The sequence below is a fragment of the Danio rerio genome, chromosome 10 (genome assembly GCF_052040795.2).
Source record: "Danio rerio strain M-AB ecotype USA chromosome 10, GRCz13ab, whole genome shotgun sequence".
In the NCBI taxonomy this organism is placed as follows: Eukaryota; Metazoa; Chordata; class Actinopteri; order Cypriniformes; family Danionidae; genus Danio; species Danio rerio.
The window spans coordinates 18,129,253-18,148,290 of record NC_141030.1 but is presented as its reverse complement, the minus strand read 5'-3'; the positions used below and the strand labels follow the sequence as shown (position 1 = coordinate 18,148,290).

The 19,038-nt window shown below is 37.0% G+C and overlaps 1 protein-coding gene and 1 long non-coding RNA gene across 3 annotated transcripts; one reads left to right on the top strand and one right to left on the bottom strand.

The window, feature by feature from the left end:
* Nucleotides 1-11,342: 11,342 nt before the first annotated feature.
* Nucleotides 11,343-15,525, bottom strand: ctxn3 (cortexin 3). 2 transcript variants are annotated; one of them, XM_087270336.1, is made up of 2 exons: nt 15,288-15,525; nt 11,343-12,032 (listed from the first exon to the last, which is right to left on the bottom strand). In XM_087270336.1, exons 1-2 carry the CDS (start codon nt 15,319-15,321, stop codon nt 11,689-11,691), a joined length of 378 nt encoding a protein of 125 aa, XP_087126462.1. In that variant the 5' UTR covers nt 15,322-15,525; the 3' UTR covers nt 11,343-11,688. The 2 variants fall into 2 exon arrangements, with proteins under 2 accessions (XP_087126462.1, XP_087126463.1); XM_087270337.1 differs by having other exon boundaries at nt 11,343-12,017.
* A 423-nt stretch (nt 15,526-15,948) lies between these two features.
* Nucleotides 15,949-17,417, top strand: LOC148679643 (uncharacterized). The gene is made up of 2 exons (XR_015944865.1): nt 15,949-16,288; nt 16,710-17,417. It is a non-coding gene; the product is annotated as an uncharacterized LOC148679643 (long non-coding RNA).
* Nucleotides 17,418-19,038: the final 1,621 nt, after the last annotated feature.

Below are 19,038 nucleotides of genomic sequence, written 5' to 3'. Positions count from 1 at the left end.
TAGCTATATGTTTTAATTTTATAATGCCTCTGTCTTGGAAGAGAAAGACCTTAAAACCACTAAAAGAAAGCAGGGTTAAGTGTTTGACTTTGGGCCCACAAAGCCTGTAATCCACAACTGCAGTATGTGTCACTGCTGCACATGCACACAGGCGCACACACATGTTAAATGTAAGATTAGCTCTGTCCCAATAGTCAATATATTGTCTTATAATTTTATTGGACATGACCTTTTGGTGGTGAAATATATATTGGCCATAAATAAAAACCAATGTCAGCAACATTTTAGCTGATTATGCAGCCTGTTTATCCCTATACTATAAATTGTTATAGCATATTTTCATGTGGATGACTAAAAAATGAGAAAATAGATCCAGTAAAGGATGCGGCCTGTTGAGGCATCTGTGCATTTGTGTGACACTTTAAAATCTTAAATGACTTTGTTAAACATTCATTCAGTTTTTTCCGGCTTAGTCCCTTTCTTTGTTAAACATGTTAATTTTTCTAGTTCTTTTTACCTTGCACTTTTTTTGCATTTACATTTTATCATTTAACAGACACATTTAACCAAAGAGACTTGCAATTTAATAAAGAGAGGCAGTGTCCACATGAAGTGCTAATTATGCAAAGAAACTGCATTAGATAAATTTATTTTATTTATTTCGATATATTATATTTTTATTCTTTTTATATATGTATACGATTAAAGAAACTCAAGGTTATTGTAATAAATGTATGTGCTTCTTGATATAATCACATGCTCATATACATTGCTTGTATATAAGCTGCTCTTGAAGGACTGGCCTTTAAGCAACCAGAGTGGAACCTCTTGTTTCTTTTGGACTGTTTCCTTGCTGCAAGGACATTCATCTTTGAAAATGAATCTTCCTGGGTGTTTGTTAAGCCCACTTACCTGTGTGAAGCACCCTTCATAAATGCAAATGCATTGTGTATTATTATGATTTTTTTTTGTAAGAACGTGTCTGGAGCAAAACTGGTGCAAGTGTCATAATCCTGACCTGACAGTCTTGTCAGTCCTGTCAGTGTTTGATGTTTCCCTGTTTGTCCTGTGCTTGTTTACATGGCTTACCGTAATTCGTGTTGGCCACGTGCTCCTCTTGTGTTGTCTCATTGTTTTCAGTTACCACACCCTCTTATTAAGGCTACGGTCACACTTGACTTTTCTCCCCGTAGACTTCCATTCATGCGCACGCGAATGCGTCAGATTGAATCCAGGGTCATGCGTTAAGTTTTGCAGGTTGCTGCGGTGCAAAGTTCAAGCTTGGTGAACTCTGACCAGCGAAATCGCATCACTTGAATGCGTGAGACCAATCGGGGATCAAAACATGACCTCTCTGGACAGAAATTTAAAACATGGAGCAATCGCTCGCTTTTTTAATGTCGTAAATCTTGTTTAATCCCGCCCCTTTTCGCAGCTTCGCATGACAGAATTTCACATTATCAAACTCTAGTGTGACCGCAGCTTTAGACCTGGTTATCCTGATTGTTTTCACCTGATTGTTCTCGCGTGCTTTGTTCGATATATTGAGCTGTGTGTTCTCATTTTTTTGTTAGTTTATTCCATGTGAGTTTGGTCTTGGCTTATCTTGTATTCTTACCTTGTGTTTTGTCTTGCCTTTTATTCCAGTGTGTTTGTTTGCTAATACTTTATTTTGTAATGTATTGTGTATTTAGCACATTTATTGTGTATGGCCATACACCCAAAGCACTTCACAATCATGAGGGGAATCCACACCACCACCAGTGTGCAGCATTCACTTGGATGATGCCACAGGACAATGGCGCCAGTGCGCTCACCACACACACCATTGGTGGAGTGAAGAGACGATTTGTTTGTTTATAGTGTTTACTTTTGTGTTCTAATCTTTTGCTTTTATCTTTATCATTTTTGTTCAGCATTTTTTAGTCCCAGTCCTGTTTTAGTAGTCGGTTTATTAGCAGTCTTTTTTGATTGCTTAACTTCTCTTTTTTTCCGTTTTTTAATCCTCGCTAAGATTCTACAAGTCTTTTCAGTTTTTATTATTTTATTGCATAATTATTGCCATTGTCATACTTTTCCAATCCTATCCTGTGTCCTGACTGCCCTGGCCTGCCAGTCTGTAATTTACACTGCTTTCTCAGTATTTAGCTCTGGTTTTGTCCACTGTTGCTCTTACAATTGGCTAGCTGTCGATTCTGAAGCCATCCTGCCCCTACCACTGGTTTCCCTATGTTATTGCCAATACCGTTTGGATTGTAATCCCCTTGTGCATGATTCTGTCAATAAACACCTTTGTTTATTGCTGCAACTGGATCCGCTTTCTTGCAAACCATCTGTGACCGCAAGTGTCTGATAAAGTGTCAGAGATGAAAGAGTGTGTTTTTACAGGTGGTTTGTCGAGCTCATTCAGCTGTGTGAGGCACAGGGGTTGTCGTGTGGTGAGGTAGGGGAGAGAAAAGGGGGTCCTAGTTTGTTCATAGGGCTTCAGGTGATTACAAGAGTTTGGTTTGTAGTTGTCATTTTGAATGATACTATTCATTTCCCTCATTTGCCTTAGCAGAATGAATTGCCAACTGCCTTATAGCTGCAGCCCAGCACTGAGAAATGCCCGTATACTTATACACTATGGCCAATTTTAGTTAATCCAGTTCGCCTGTACTGTATGTCAAGTAGGGGAGACCAGAGAACCCATAGGAAACCCACACATGCACAGGAAGAACATTCAAACTTCACACAAAAATGTCAATGGGCTCGATTTCGACTTAAACCAGTGACCTTTTTGCTGTGAGGTGACAGTGCTAACCACTGAGTCATCATACCGCCCCCTGAATGATGCAATTGGTAATCAGTGTGGGAATGGGTAGATCATACCACCGTCGTGGAACTCGCAATGAAAAGGTTTTGGAAAGTGACTTGTAGCCTAACTGTTTTGTAGGTGATGGATTTTCATCCAAGCTGAGATATTCTGATATCTTCGAGATCCTTACAACTGCCATTGTGTCATCTGGATGAAATGAAAGATAGGGCTGTGTGTCATCAACATAAGTGAAACCATTTGACTAGATGACAGTTCCCAGGGATGTGGTGTAAACAGAAAGAAGACCAAGATCTCTGAGGAACTTTTGAACAGCTCATGAGCTTTGAAGTGGGGTTCCAGTAAGGCCCATTCATGAGGGAATGTACAGTAGAATCTGATAATTTGTGGGAAACATTTATTATTAATGATTTGTTTGTTTAATAACTAATAACGAATACAATGATTACATTAAATATTCTTGAGCATAAAATATTATGTGTTTTTTGATAGTGTACTTGTATGATGTTGTCATTCTGGCATTATTCATTCATTCATTTTCTTGTCAGCTTAATCCCTTAATTAATCTGGGGTCACCACAGCTGAATGAACCGCCAACTTTACCAGCACATTTTTTTCTTCCAGCCGCTACTCATCTCTGAGAAACATCCACAAACACTCATTCACACACACTCATAAACTACAGACAGTTTAGCCTACCCAATTCACCTGTACCACAGGTCTTTGGACCACCCGTAGGAAACCCATGTGAACACAGGCAGAAACGCCAAATGAGCCGAGGATCGAACCAGCGACCTTCTTGCTGTGAGGCAACAGCACTACCTACTGCGCCACTGCTTCGCCCCATTCTGGCATTATATAATAGTAAAATGGTCTTGACCTTATTATCAATAATGATATTGCGACATGGTGGCTCAGTGGTTAGCACTGTCGCCTCACAGCAAGAAGTTGGCATTTATGTGTGGAATTTGCATGTTATTACCGTGATGGCATGGGTTTCCTCCAGTTGCTTCGTTTTGCCCCTAAGTCCAATGTGGTATAGGTGAATTGGGTAGGCTAAACTGTCCATATGTATGTGTGTGAGTGAGTGTGTATGGGTGTTTCCCATTGATGGGTTGCAACTGGAAGGGCATTTGCTGCGTAAAACATATGTTTTACATACATAATATATGTTTAACATATGTTTTACATACATATCGCCGTGTTGCGAAGTTTTTCACTCATCATAGCAAACATGCTGCTGATAATGTGACAATAAAAGTGATTTAATTTGATATGCTGGATAAGTTGGTAATTCATTCTACTGTGGCAACATTAGATTAATAAAGGGACTAAGCCGAAAATAAATGAATGAATGAATGAACTAAAATTGGCCTTAGTGTATGTGTGTAAATGAGCATGTATGGAGGTTTCCCTGTACTGGGTTGCAGCTGGAAGGCATCTGCTGTGGTGACCCCTGATGAATAATGAGACTAAGCAGAAGGAACATTTATGGAAAAAAGTTTTATTTATTGTTTTAGAAATGGTTTGACGTGATCATAACTGTTGATTTTGCTTTGTCATTTTAGATAATAACTTGGTGCTTATTGGAGATGAAGTCAGTGTTGTCATGAGGGCTGGTGCTGCCCTCTTGTGGTTTGTAGATGCCATGCACAGCTGAATACAGACAACCAGAAACCATTTCATTAAAAATAATAATAATAATCTAATGCAGACAAGCACTATACAGGTCATGCCTGCCCAGCATGGCAAGTTGACAGATATTAGCGAATGGCAGTGCAATGGACCCTTTTATCATTTCAAAGAAGTTGAGTAACTAAAGCTCTACAGGAAAAAAAAAACAAATCTACGGTAGATATATGTAGTATATTAGATTTATATAGTTGCTTTTCACACACACGCAATAACAAAACAGAAAACGATAATGAAACAGATTATGAATAGGATCACATAACAGACCAGATAGCATACGAATGTGGGCCACTTTAGGCAGTTATGTGGCACTGGTAGTATTCCTTTGGCCCAAACAAAATGAATGTGAGCCTGAAGTGGGCCATCTGTGTAGTTGCAAAGAGGGGCTAAAGATTGAAATTCATATATGGGCCATTTAAGTCAAAGATTTGGCACTTATGTCAAAATGTAACTTGGCCCAAATGATAGACAAATGTGGGCCACAGTTGGTAAAAATGTGGCATGGTCATTTAAGGGTAATCTGGGTCTAAACCTAACGTGGCTCACACGTCTAGGTGCAAATGTGGCCCAGTAATTCTAAAACATATGTGGGCAACTTTTGGCAAATATTTGGCACAGTTAGCTCTGGCGAATGTGGCTGTGAGGCTAAAGCGGCCCAGAGAACATATGGCAAATGTGGCCCAGTTATTTCAAAACATATGTGGGCAACTTTTGGCAAATATTCGGCAAAGTAAACTCTGGCTAATGCAGCCTATAGTGGTCCAGATATGATTTGGCAAATGTAGCCCCGTTATCCTAAAACAAATGTGGGCCAGTTTTGGCAAATATTTGGCACAATTAGCTCTGGCTAATGTGGCTGTTTTCCCAGAGATGGGTTGCAGCTGGAAGGTCATCCGCTGCGTAAAAACTTGCTGGATAAGTTGGCGGTTCATTCCGCTGTGACGACCTAGGATTTATAAAGGGACAAAGCTGACAAGAAAATGAATGAATGAATAATGTGGCTGTAAACCTAAAGCGGCCCAGAGAAAGATTTGGCAAATGTGGTCCAGTTGTCTTAAAACATATGTGGGCCACATAGACTAAAGTCACCATCATGGAGAAAAATCTTTGCTTTAGTTGGGCTCATAGCCTTGAACCTCTTAACATAAATGTATTTTGGACTGCTGTAACTTTTAAGAACTTTGCTTGAAAAGTTTATTCATTACAGCAAACAAGCCAAGTAAATAAAAATAAATGAATAAAGTGAGGCACAACCTGTGATGAAATAATATAATTCACTGATGTTAACCAATGTTTAATCCATTATTAAATGTGATGTAATAACATGATTGTACATGCCACAGAATTATGAATGTTTATAAGCTAAAACATTTCTATGGTCCAACTTCTGCTCACAGAGACATCAGTAATCAGCGTATGAACCTCAACAACAGTGACAATTAACAAAATGAACAAAACTCACAAACAGGAGACTAAAAGTGACAAAATCAACAACGTCAACATAAACAGCAGAATCAAAAGCAGATAATAAAAACTGGAGCATCAATAAGCAATAAAATATATTCATACTGGAATGCATGCTGGGATTTTTGTACTTTGCCACACCCGGCAAGTGTAAGGTGTAGGCCAGATCTGGGCCAGAATAGGGTCAGTTCGGGTTCATTTGGTTGAATTCTGGCTGACATGTGGTTTTGCTTTGGCTTAATTGTGGCCAAAATCTGGCAAACAGGAGTGGACCGCCCAAGTGGCATTATTCCATGCGGTATGTGTGCAGGATGTAAGTGTCTTGTGTGGGCCGGATTTGAGCCACAAGAATTTTGCAGCTGGGAGTAATGTTAATACCTGTGGAAATATTTTATAATAGTGTTTAAGATTGGTTCTGGCCCTGCAGTGCCATTGTCCTTTAGTGGTACCTAAAAGGTGCATATTATTACCTAAATGCACCTAAAAAGTACCTTTAATGTATCATTATGAACCCTTCAGGTACAAATATGCACCATTTGAAAAGGTACTGCCCCAGTGACAGCTCCTGTACCTTTATTTCTGAGAATGTGATATTTCTACATAGCATTAAAAGTAACCAACATAGTAGAACAAATTGGTGTTTCACAAAACTAAGCTTGCAAAAATACAAGCAGGAACCAGAGGTTGCATTTCATTACTGCACGCTGGATTTTGCACGAGTAAACAAGTTCAATCGTTTTAATCAGCGTCCTGTTATCACTCTATTCATTACAAAAAGAAATCATGGGAATTTTGTATCATTTTTGATAAATACATTTACATCCTTTTGGAGCTTGAAGCATTTAGACTCCTACTCTTACAGTAATGCAAGGATCAAGACAGCTGAATGATTTTCAAAATATCTGCTTGTGGCTGAATGTGTTCAAACTGCCTCAAAAGTTCACCTTTCACATGTTAAAATGTTCATCAGAAATGCCCAACCAAGGCCCCTGGGCCAAAGTTGTCCCATGGTATAACTTTGATTTGGCCCGCAATCCCAGTTGAGAAGAAGAGGAGAATGATGGGAATGGTTTTGAGGGTCACCTCAAATTTAATGTAACCCTTTGTTTGTTTGGTATATTGTTAAAAGCAAAGTGAAATGTTTGAATTAAATGGTGTAAATTAATCAGATTTTTTTTAAATGTACATACTGTCATCTGACAATGCAGAGAATTTGGTAAACAAATCAAGTCAAAGGCAGATTCTGCTAGACTAGTGTATTCAGCGTTGAACTCCACTGTGTTGTGAATGTGATTGTTTATGTTTTATTGCCATAAGTTATTATTTAAAAAAATTATACTGCATTAGATAAAAATATTACAAAATAAAATATGAAAAAAAAAAAAATCAAAAAAATCTTAAAAAATCGTATCTCTAACCATTCAAATTTTAGGTTTCGATGTTTATGGTATGGTGAGGCAATGTAATAAGCTTTTTGCCTATATGGAGAAATTTATTATTTGCCAAAAACCAAATATACAAATGCGTGCTTGTGCAGATTTTGCCGCTTTCAGGAGCTACTCTTCCATACTCTTTAATAGGTCTTCATGCAACTTAATTTTTATTGAGTAATTAAATAATTTTTTGACAATTAAATTACCCAATAAACGCACATACATAAACACAAAGAGAGAGAGCGCGTATATATAATATATTATAAAATATTATTTATATTTTTGTTTAACCCCTTTACTGCATGGCGTAACCATATGGCTACATGATATTTATGCTAATTTCCCTGCCACTGTTTCTTTAAGACCAACATATATTTTCTTTTATTGGAAAGAGAAGACCTTGGAGTAGCCAATGATGTGCTTTGGTTAAGTCACATGACATCCAGTGTTTTTCTGTAGCACCTTTTCTGACAGACCCATGTTTATTGTGAGTAGTTGCTGAATGCAAATGTAAACCTCAATAAAAACAAAAGATCAAATTATGTCAGATGCACAAAAAATTCTGAAACATCTCCTCCAGTAAGGTATGATGACATTCACAACTCAATTTTATTTAGATCAAATTAGTTTTGAATCTATCAAATGTGTGTTACCAAATGGTGGTGGAATAGAAAAACATGCAATATTGCAATGGGTTAGCTAGCTAGCAAAGTCAGCTGTAAACTTTTAAGTTGTAACAATAACAACATAAAAGCCAGTAATATAATGTTGATTAGTCATATGGTAATGGCATTTGCATTATTGATACAATCTAGTTTTATTGGCAATACTACTTTTGATTAGATATCAATACAGAGAACAGTGTATTAGCGAGCACCACCATGTTCTAGGGTAAGTGCAACAAGAAAAGAATAGGACTGGCTCTTCCTGCAGATGAAAATGAGGATGAAATGGGTTTTAGTGACCATGAGAATGATGTAAACTGGACATTTGATAGAGACAGTTCAGGTAAGTTAGCTCAGATGCAGATAAGACAGGCGTTGTAAAGTATATAGTATAATATAAACATTAGCTAGTTGCTACATTATTCTGATGCATCTGGATATACTAGACTTGTTATTTATTTGTAATAATATTTACTGGAGGAAGAAAAAATTACATTTATTGTATGTTGTATAAATGATAATACAATATTGTGATTGTTCTCAATAATTTTCAGCAAAAAAGAATAGAATTAATGAAAGCTGTTGGAGTTGTGGTATGAGGTGTTATTTATAAGTTCTGTGTTAAAGCTCATAATGCTCCAACACCAATTAAATTATTTCAAACAAAACAATTATTAATTACAGACAGTTTTACATTTGAAATTTATAAGTTAGATCCACTGTTGGACGTTGTTGCCATATGGCATAATATCATAAAGTACCTTAAAAATGTTTTTTTCCTAATTTTTTTTAACAGCACTTCAAGTTAAGCCATTTTAAGAAAAGAAAAACAGTCAAAAAAATTTTTTTACAGATTTATTATAATGCGTACGGTATAGGGTTAACTATTATATGAATATATCTTTTTTTTATCACCACTACTACTATTTACTGTGTTTAATGTGTTTTTTTATTTTATATATATGTTCTTTTATTTTATGTAAACTTTATAAATGCTTTGGCACTACATTTGTAACATTTGTCATGCCAATAAAGCAATTATTGAAATAATAATGAGAGAGAGAGAGAGAGAGAGAGAGAGAGAGAGAGAGAGAGAGAGAGAGAGAGAGATGGGTAGTAACAGATCATATCTGGAATACATAATAGGATTCCAAAAGTCAAGTACTTGTAAATAAAATACTACAGTAACTGATCAGCAACTGATTGATAATCTACCCAGCTTTTAATGTACAGATGATGACACAAGAAAGCAGAAAAATGACATTTATACTGCTTTAGAAATGTTTTATTATTCATCTCTCTAACATAAATGAGGCTGTGACACCATGAAAACAAAGCCTCATAATTCTATCATTTGTGTTCTACCTTTGTGTTTCAAAGATGTATTACTCTGCTCTACAGCACAGACATGAATTTCGTATAACAGTATGAAGGTCTAAATACAAATTGTCATTGAATTGAGGCTCCACATACTGCAATGCTCAACACATTAAACACACAGAGAGGGCTGTTTAGTGCTTTGTTTCATCTAAAGAGCAGCAGCACCTAATGGTTAATCAATAAAAACCGTCTGTTCGCTCCAACCCCAATATTTAGTGTTTCTTCAGAGCACATACACAAGTGAGCATGTGAATAATCTTTAAATCTTTGTCGTGGCACATACAATACATCATTACTACATACAAACATCTTTACTAAGTCCTCCTTACTAAGTAAGCTTGCTGGCTCTTTCACAGTGACAGCAGGTACAGATGAATTAGTGCAACGAAAATCATCAGAATCGTCAATGAGATAAAACTTGACAGAGCAAGGAAGCATTTGCATCACACCACCAAAAACACTTTCATCCTGATCATCTCTTAAGACCATGGATTTTCAAGGTAAGCGTTCGACTCAAAGGGTCAGATGAGTTGGTCAGCTTCACATTATGACGGATCTCTTGATGGCAGCTTCACATGTTAAGGCTTACGAAACTACAGCCTATGAAAATACAGGTAGAGATGTGGTCAAAGACCATAGTATTTATTGTGCTAAGGCTAACAAATCCTGCAATCCCTACTATGAATAATAGTTCAAATGTACAGAATCTGTGAAGTGCACACAATGATTTAACAACTCATCTAATAGCCTATCCTAACTCTCTATTAACATCACCTAAAGATTTCTAAAAAGGCCCAGAATGTGACCAGAAGCACTGCAGTAGGTTGCAATGAAACATGTAAACTTTGACAGTGGCCGATTACAGTGCACATTTTAAGGCTACTTCGACAAAAGCGTCATAAGTGTTTATGAAGTGCTTATAAACTTCGAAAAGAGAGATTTGTACTTGGCAGTTAACGACAGCACGGATATGAGAAGACAAGGGTTGTATTTAGAGAATATAAAGAGGGCTACCCTGTGTCCCAGCGCCAATAGGAGCTTGAGATTCATTCGATCTGTAATAAAGCACTGCGCAATCATTTTCTGAATCACTCATTTGTATATGTGAATGGCAGTGAGCGCAGTGTGTGTGCATGTAAATGATCATTATTACACAGCTGTAATACTTGACTCTAATTGGTCAGTCGTGACATTCCAAGCGATGTTATTCTAAGATAACAACCGATGAACCAAAAAACACAGGCTCATCCGGTTACTAGGAATCATCTTGGCCAGGGCCGGAGTGGGACTCCTTTTCAGCCCTGGAGTTTCAAGCCTCAGACCGGCCCACCTCAGTTCACGACTGACTATATTAAAATAAGGTCATTTCCTATTATATAACAGCTTCTTTAGAACTTCAAATGTTCAACAAACTTAACAGTATTATATGTCTTATCAATAAAAATAACATACTAAGACAAGGATCAATCCCGGGCTGGCAGCATCATAATCTAACGTGCTAACCACTGGACCACAGCAGTTGTATAATGAGAAGTGACTCATCTGAGTTATATCATCATAAACCTGCAGGCTGGTTATATATAAAAAGAGCAGAGCTGCGATAAAATTATGAATAAGAAGACTGTGGTCAAGTAAATAAATAAATGAATTTAAAAAGTGTGACTGCTGAGAGCAACAGATTCTGGAGCTAGGGACACCGGCCCTCATGCCCAAAAAACGGACCGGCCCACCAGGAATTCTCCCGGTCCTCCCGATTAGCCAATCCGGGCCTGATCTTGGCTGTCAGTGAATGCATTCACATAAATATGTATGACTGTCTGTCAGTGTGGCACCATCTTGTGGCTGAATAATATGTAGATTAGTGTATGCTCCATTCAGCCGTTTTCATTCCTGTCAGCTTTGCCTTTCATTAAGATTTAATAAACTATTATGGCTCAAAACAATGTTTTGTTTCCAAGGTTTACATTTTGTGACAAGTAGCCATGTACTTAGCCAGATAAAGTACATCCGGACATTTATTTCACAGACTAAAACCTGTCATGCTTTATTCTGTGATAAAAACCGCCTGGATGTTCTTTATCCCTTACTTAAAAGTCTGTGTTCGTACAAAAAATGGCTGTTCTGTTTGTATGTAATCTACAGTGTTATGTGTTTGCGGATCACTTTGGGATGTTTGGCAATCAACTGAAATGATTGTTTGCCTTCATTACAGCATGTAAATGCATGAGTTGTCTGTCCTCTATGCCAGGGTGTTATCAAACTGGCCCTTCTCAAGGCCATCCAGACCATCTGCCCACGTGGAGGTGGGCATGCTGCGGTAGGGGTCCAGCAGAATGCGGAAGCAGCGCACGATCAGCATGCAGAGGAAGACAAAGAGGAAGATGACGAAGGCAAAAGTGGTCTTCTGCTCCAGAGTCATGTTGACGCCCGCCACAGGACCCCCCGTCTGAAGGGAGGAGGTGAACGGCTCTGCCTCCATTAGCCAGGAGATCTGCAGCGGCTCGTCCCACAGCAGACGCTCACGCATCCTCATGCGCAGGGGCCCCACATCCTCCACATGGACCTCATCTACACAAACACAGACTGAATCATCAAATATTTGAGGTAAGTTTCTTTTTTACATCCCAAAGAGTATCAGTGGGGTTGAGATCAAGTGAAATCTTTGCTTATTTGAGGCTGATGATTATATATTAAATGATAGACCCTTACTGTAAGTATATCTTTTTTTGGCAGTAAATTAGAGATTAACACATGACAAAACTACATACACAGGCAGTGCCTGCATCTTCAGCATTGACTGAGAGAGTTTTTTTTATTTCAGATTACGTATACTATAAAAACTTAAGAACCATATTGCTTATAAACATGTTTTCTGTCATGCCCATTCTTTAATGATTGTAAATTCAAATCAAATACCCCCAAACTTCACATACTAATTTGATGTCTACTTTAAACGGTTTCTGCAGGTTTCAGCAAGTTAAATTCAAGACTTTTTAAGACCATTATGAATAAAATTTTAGACTCATACAGGGCTAAACGCTGAGTTTTTCGAATGGTCCAGTTGGAAAACATTTCTATTTGCCCTATCAAACTTTTTTTAGAATTTAATAAACATAATAATACAGTAATAATATTTTAATAATTAATATATATATATTTTAGATAATTCTGAGCAAAATATTTGAAATGTTGTCAAAACAAGGAAGCTCTAGTTGTATACATACACGTTTAAAAAAAAATGTTTCAATAGTTTTAAAAACATTTTATTTGCCCTATCAAACTTTTTTTTAAATTTAATAAATAAAATAATACAATAAAAATAATTTAATAATAATATATATATATAACTTAATTCTGAGCAAAATATTTGAAATGTTGTCAAAACAAGGAAGCTCTAGTTGTATACATACACGTTTAAAAAAATGTTTTAATGGTTTTAAAAAATATAATAAACTAAATGTATGCAGCAATCTGTCCAGATCAGCTTCCTCCACAATAAATGCATAGAAAACTTTTAAACAAACGTCATTGTAAAGAAAGAAATTAAATCATTATATTGAAGTTAGAATGTGGTAGAGTTAAAAGTACATACTTAAATAAAAAGTTAAAAGTGATTTTTTTTATTTATTGGATGGGTTTTGGCCAGATTGCGTAGCTATACATGTACAAAGGAAAATTAAGACCTGTTAAAAAAAGATTTAGGACCTACAATACAATATTTCAGTAAATTTAAGACTTTTTAGGGCCTAAAATTTAGCTTTTGAGATTTAAGACTTTTTAAGACCCAGCGGACACCCGGTAAAAAAAAAAAAAAAAACATAACATGGGGCCATCTGGTGGTAATGTTTGGCACTGCGCAGCTTTTTTTTTTTTTTGAGAATATTCATCTAAATTGAACTATAATTTGTTTCAATTATTAGCTTTGGCTTTCTTCCTATCAATTCTAAGATTTTTCATTTGTAAAATACATGTTTAATGTAATATAATGAAATATGCATTCATTGTTTTATTTTTACATACACTAAAAGGCACATAACTTTTGCTTTATTAAACATGTTGAGCTTTTCACTTCATGAGCTACAATCTGACATCTGCCTGTTCAAATAAGGCCGAGCTTACATATTTGCCCCAAAGCATTGAAGTTTGACAATCATTGAATTTCAATGTCATTTTCACATCTAAGTTCAAAATCAAAAGGTTGGGGCAAAGGTGATAATGAGCTTTAAATAAAGCTCTGTATACTGTTATTAATCTAGTTTTATGTTTTACATCTCGTGTTGAAAACAGCAGGACACACAGAAAAGGAAAGAAATGCATGACACTCAACAAAACAGCCAAAGATAAGCCACTGGAAATGTGACGCTGTAACAAGGAAGCATTTAATCATGAAAACACCAAAGTTTTTAAAGTATAAGAGAATGTTTCACAGTACAATCCATAGGATCTTAAAATAATAGTTCACCTAAAAAATGAAAATTCTGTCATTATTTACTCAACCTTTACTTGTTTTAAACCTTTAAGTGTTTCTTTTGTTAAACACACAATAATACCATGGATGTCAATAGTTACAGGTCTTCAGCTCTCTTTAAAAATCTTCTCCAACGGAAGAAAAAAAACTCATAATGGTTTGAAATCACCCAAAGGTGAGTAAATAGTGAGTAAATTATCACTTTTGGATGAACTATCCCTTTTAGCACACGAGCATCAGTATGTACTGCAGTTATCCATCACATACAACACTAACCATGTGCAGTAGCTTCTGACATTCATTTCATCCAGCTGCTGAAAATTCAGCGGCTGAACTCTCGATTAACACAATTTTTAGTAGCCTATAAGTGAAATGAAGAATGTTATGCTTGTGTGATGATGTTTAAGCAATGGATTGATGCTTCCATTAGGAAGGGGTGAATGAATGCAGATCTTGCTGCAGTATAGGGAGGCAGGGGTGAGAAAGAGAGATGTAGTGTTTCACATAGGAGTAACTGCACTAATAATGACACATGAATAGTTCATTTCACATGAATGTCTTCTATACACATTATAAATCAATTCATATAAGTCAGCATAGGCAAACTGAACACACAAACTTATGTTCACCTTTTGAGATTTTGTGCAGTTTTTATTATGATTTCAGTCGCTGTCAAGTTTGTGACAACTTTTGATGGCTATTTAATGGTTAATTATTGTTTTTTTTTTATTATGCAAAATTTCTAGAATGGATTTTGGTTATTTTATTTCCCAATTAACCACAGCAAAACGAATAAGCTTTAGTCTTAATAGCCTACACCAATGGCATCACTGTAAAAGCTGCTGCATGAGGACGACAATGCCTAAACTCATGCAAAGAAAATCTAATTACCTTACGAAATATCCATTAGCCTCAATTATTTGTTCTACCTATATCACCCACGTTTAATTTTAAGAGCATATCTGATGAACGGTGATTCTTTGAGAATTGGAATCTGGAAAGACACCAACAAAATTAGGTAGGCTATATACAGGAGACATATGAACTTAAGAGTGTGGGTGAGGCGACACCCTTTTTACTGCAGTCAGATGGTGTAAACGTGAACTACTGTGCTTTCCAGCAGTACACACGCTGTCATATAGAAAAGACATCAGTGTTTATGAAAATACGAGCGTAATTGATAGTCAAGACTCAACGAATCAGTGAATCTTGGCAATGCGGCATCTGTTCGTGTCATATTGTTCAACAAGTGAAATGACAAGAGTCAATGACAAGAAACAGTGGCTAATCGGATGGAATTAAAAGAAAAAAAATCATGAAATAACCGTGATCGGATTGTGAATGTATTCTATGATGTATATGACTCGCACCTTTGTTACCCAGCTGTGAGAATGTGGGATCCATTGCCACAGTTACGGTTAAATCCAGCGGAATTCTCCCATTCTAGCGTCACATCCACATCAGTCCACAGACCGCGGACAGGCAGCTGACACCGACAGACACACTGTTATCAGTTTAAAATAATGTTAGAAGAAAAACGCTTCCGCTTTATTGCAGAAGCGTGAACGCGACGCTGCGGCGCACACGGTCGCGCCTCAGCTCTGCTCTGCTGTGAGTGCGTGCGCGAGTGAAGCTTTGACTATGAAGGTAATTCAGTTGCGAAACTCGAGAGCTTGCAAATGTAAATGTGAGCACTTGTGATAATAATATTTGTATGTGTAGGTTGAAATGTACACTTACAGCTCTGATGTGAACAGCTGAAATCCTCGATTTGCACACATACACAACAATCCACACACTTGTGTTTTAAATTGGAAGTTGCAGATTAATAGTTGTGCATTTGTAAAATGTCATTCACAAATACAAAATGACAGACACACGTGTGCAAGGCAAATTTGATTGCATCTTCGCTCTACAACCACAGGTCGGCACTCACAACCTCTCAGATTCGTCAGTACAACTACAAATCTCCCGCGCTCTGACTTTTGCAACACATCTTCCGCGATCTCTGTAGCAGAACTCATCTGTGCACTCGCAGATGCAGAGGCGTGAGCAGCGCGGGGCGGGGGAGGGGCGGGGCAGGTGTAAAGCTGTTTGATTGGCTGATGCCTGACCAATGAACAATGCCAGCAGCCAACAGGACTGAGGTGCAAAATAATAATTTCCCACGATTATTTCATTAGTTAGGGTTTATTTAAACTCTTTTCTGAAGAGATTCTTGTTAAAAATCATAAATTCTGTGGAAATGTACATACCAGTAAAAGAGCAGCAAAGCCAGTTTATTGGCTAGAGCCAGCCAATGAGATGGGGCGTTTCTGTTTGTCAGCACACAGGGCAGCTCACGTTGTTGGAGGCCTCGAGCAATCAGAGGGTAAGTTATGATTTTTAATAATTATCTATATGTTCAATACTGTTAGCTAAGCTAAGGACTGTGCTGGGTGCTTCTCTTGTTTGTTTCTTATATAAGAAAACAGTTATGAGTTATGTAGGAGCTGCTTTCTATCATGTTATATCGTTCTAAAGATACGATTCAACCCACATGAAATAAGTTGTAATAGTATTTATAGTAGATAATATTACGTTTTTGAACCATACAAACTATAATAAACTGTATTATACTGTATATATTGCAGTATCTACAACTTTGTTAATGAATGCAACAGCACACTGTAGTATTAACTAGCATGAACTTTAATGAATTGAAGTATACTTTATATGTAAAACCTAATACATTTTAAAGCAGTTTCATTTCTTTCTGATTTATACATCTACATGCATTACATCTGATTTAGGTCCAGAACTTGCATCCTTCAACATGATATGTGTGTTCAAAGGAAGAGCAACTAGGTGAGGGAGACAGTGTCCATCGCTCGGCTGAGGGTCCACTTTGAGCATCTCATCTGCAGGGTTAAGCAACATAAGCTGAACAGTCATCATCTCTCTCTATTACAGCGAGCATCAACCAGCTTTACACAATGGCTTGCTTTCTGACCATTAGTAAAGGCTTGAGCAAAGGATTAAAGAGGAGATAACATTTGATGGGTAATGATGAAGTTGAATTTACCACCTCCATCTCATTATGAACAAGGAAAAACCCTGAAATATTTCAATACAAGTAACTAGACATTTGCACTGCACTTATTTGGACTGTAAATTTTATTTGACAAATAACATTCCCTTACAGAACAGGTGTCAAACTCAGTTCCTGGAGGGCTGCAGCTTTGCAAAGTTTAGTTCTAACCCTAATTAAACACACCTGATCAAACTAATTGAGTCCTTCAGGTTTGTTTGAAACTTTCACTTAAGTGTGTTGAAGCAGGGTTGCAACTAAAAACGTGCAGGGTTACGGGCCTTCAGGAACTGAGTTTGACACCCCTGCCTTACAGTAAAGTGTAAAAATACTACATTAAACAATTATCAAAATAAAAGTTGTGTGTGTGGGTGAGTGTGTGTTTTGTTCAAATCTGTAGTCATCTTGGCAGGTAAAAAGAGAAAATAAATGGTCGGCTTCCTCTTGAATGATCTGAATCATTTTGAAGTGTTTGTAGATGAGCTGGATCATCATGTCATCTTTAGCATAAATAACATCCTTTTCAAGCTATGCAGCTTCTCTGAGTTCCTCATCGACTTGAAACATGCTGATCTCTCCTGTCACTCCATCCTTACAGGAAACTGAGAAATAAAGGTAGTAACTTTCATAATTAAAAAAGTGATATAAAGGACACACTGTACACAAACATGTAAATAGATAGATGGATAGATAGATATGATGCAGGTTATAATAACAAAAACCTGTATGATCTGTAAGAAACTGAAACGCCTAGTGTTATTTTTAATTGCTATTAATGTGTGCGTGTGTGTAAATATACTTCAATTCATTAAAGTTCATGCTAGTTAATACTACAGTGTGCTGTTGCATTCATTAACAAAGTTGTAGATACTGCAATATATACAGTATAATACAGTTTATTATAGTTTGTATGGTTCAAAAACGTAATATTATCTACTATAAATACTATTACAACTTATTTCATGTGGGTTGAATCGTATCTTTAGAACGATATAACATGATAGAAAGCAGCTCCTACATAACTCATAACTGTTTTCTTATATAAGAAACAAACAAGAGAAGCACCCAGCACAGTCCTTAGCTTAGCTAACAGTATTGAACATATAGATAATTATTAAAAATCATAACTTACCCTCTGATTGCTCGAGGCCTCCAACAACGTGAGCTGCCCTGTGTGCTGACAAACAGAAACGCCCCATCTCATTGGCTGGCTCTAGCCAATAAACTGGCTTTGCTGCTCTTTTACTGGAATGTACATTTCCACAGAATTTATGATTTTTAACAAGAATCTCTTCAGAAAAGAGTTTAAATAAACCCTAACTAATGAAATAATCGAGGGAAATTATTATTTTGCACCTCAGTCCTGTTGGCTGCTGGCATTGTTCATTGGTCAGGCATCAGCCAATCAAACAGCTTTACACCAGCCCCGCCCCTCCCCTGCCCAGCGCTGCTCACGCCTCTGCATCTGCGAGTGCACAGATGAGTTCTGCTACAGAGATCGCGGAAGATGTGTTGCAAAAGTCAGAGCGCGGGAGATTTGTAGTTGTACTGACGAATCTGAGAGGTTGTGAGTGCCGACCTGTGGTTGTAGAGCGAAGATGCAATCAAATTTGCCTTGCACACGTGTGTCTGTCATTTTGTATTTGTGAATGACATTTTACAAATGCACAACTATTAATCTGCAACTTCCAATTTAAAACACAAGTGTGTGGATTGTTGTGTGTGTGTGCAAATCGAGGATTTCAGCTGTTCACATCAGAGCTGTAAGTGTACATTTCAACCTACACATACAAATATTATTATCACAAGTGCTCACATTTACATTTGCAAGCTCTCGAGTTTCGCAACTGAATTACCTTCATATTTGACACAGTGATGATTCTGAATTGATTCATTTGAATTGTGTTAAAATGTAGCCTTTCTGTAGGCTTTTATACTATTTAACTCATTTCCCATTTCATTTTATCCAACCTTTTTGCGACACCACCAAACGTGAGGGAGGAATTGAATCAGCTATTTAATAAATCATATTGATGTACGAAACTGCTCAA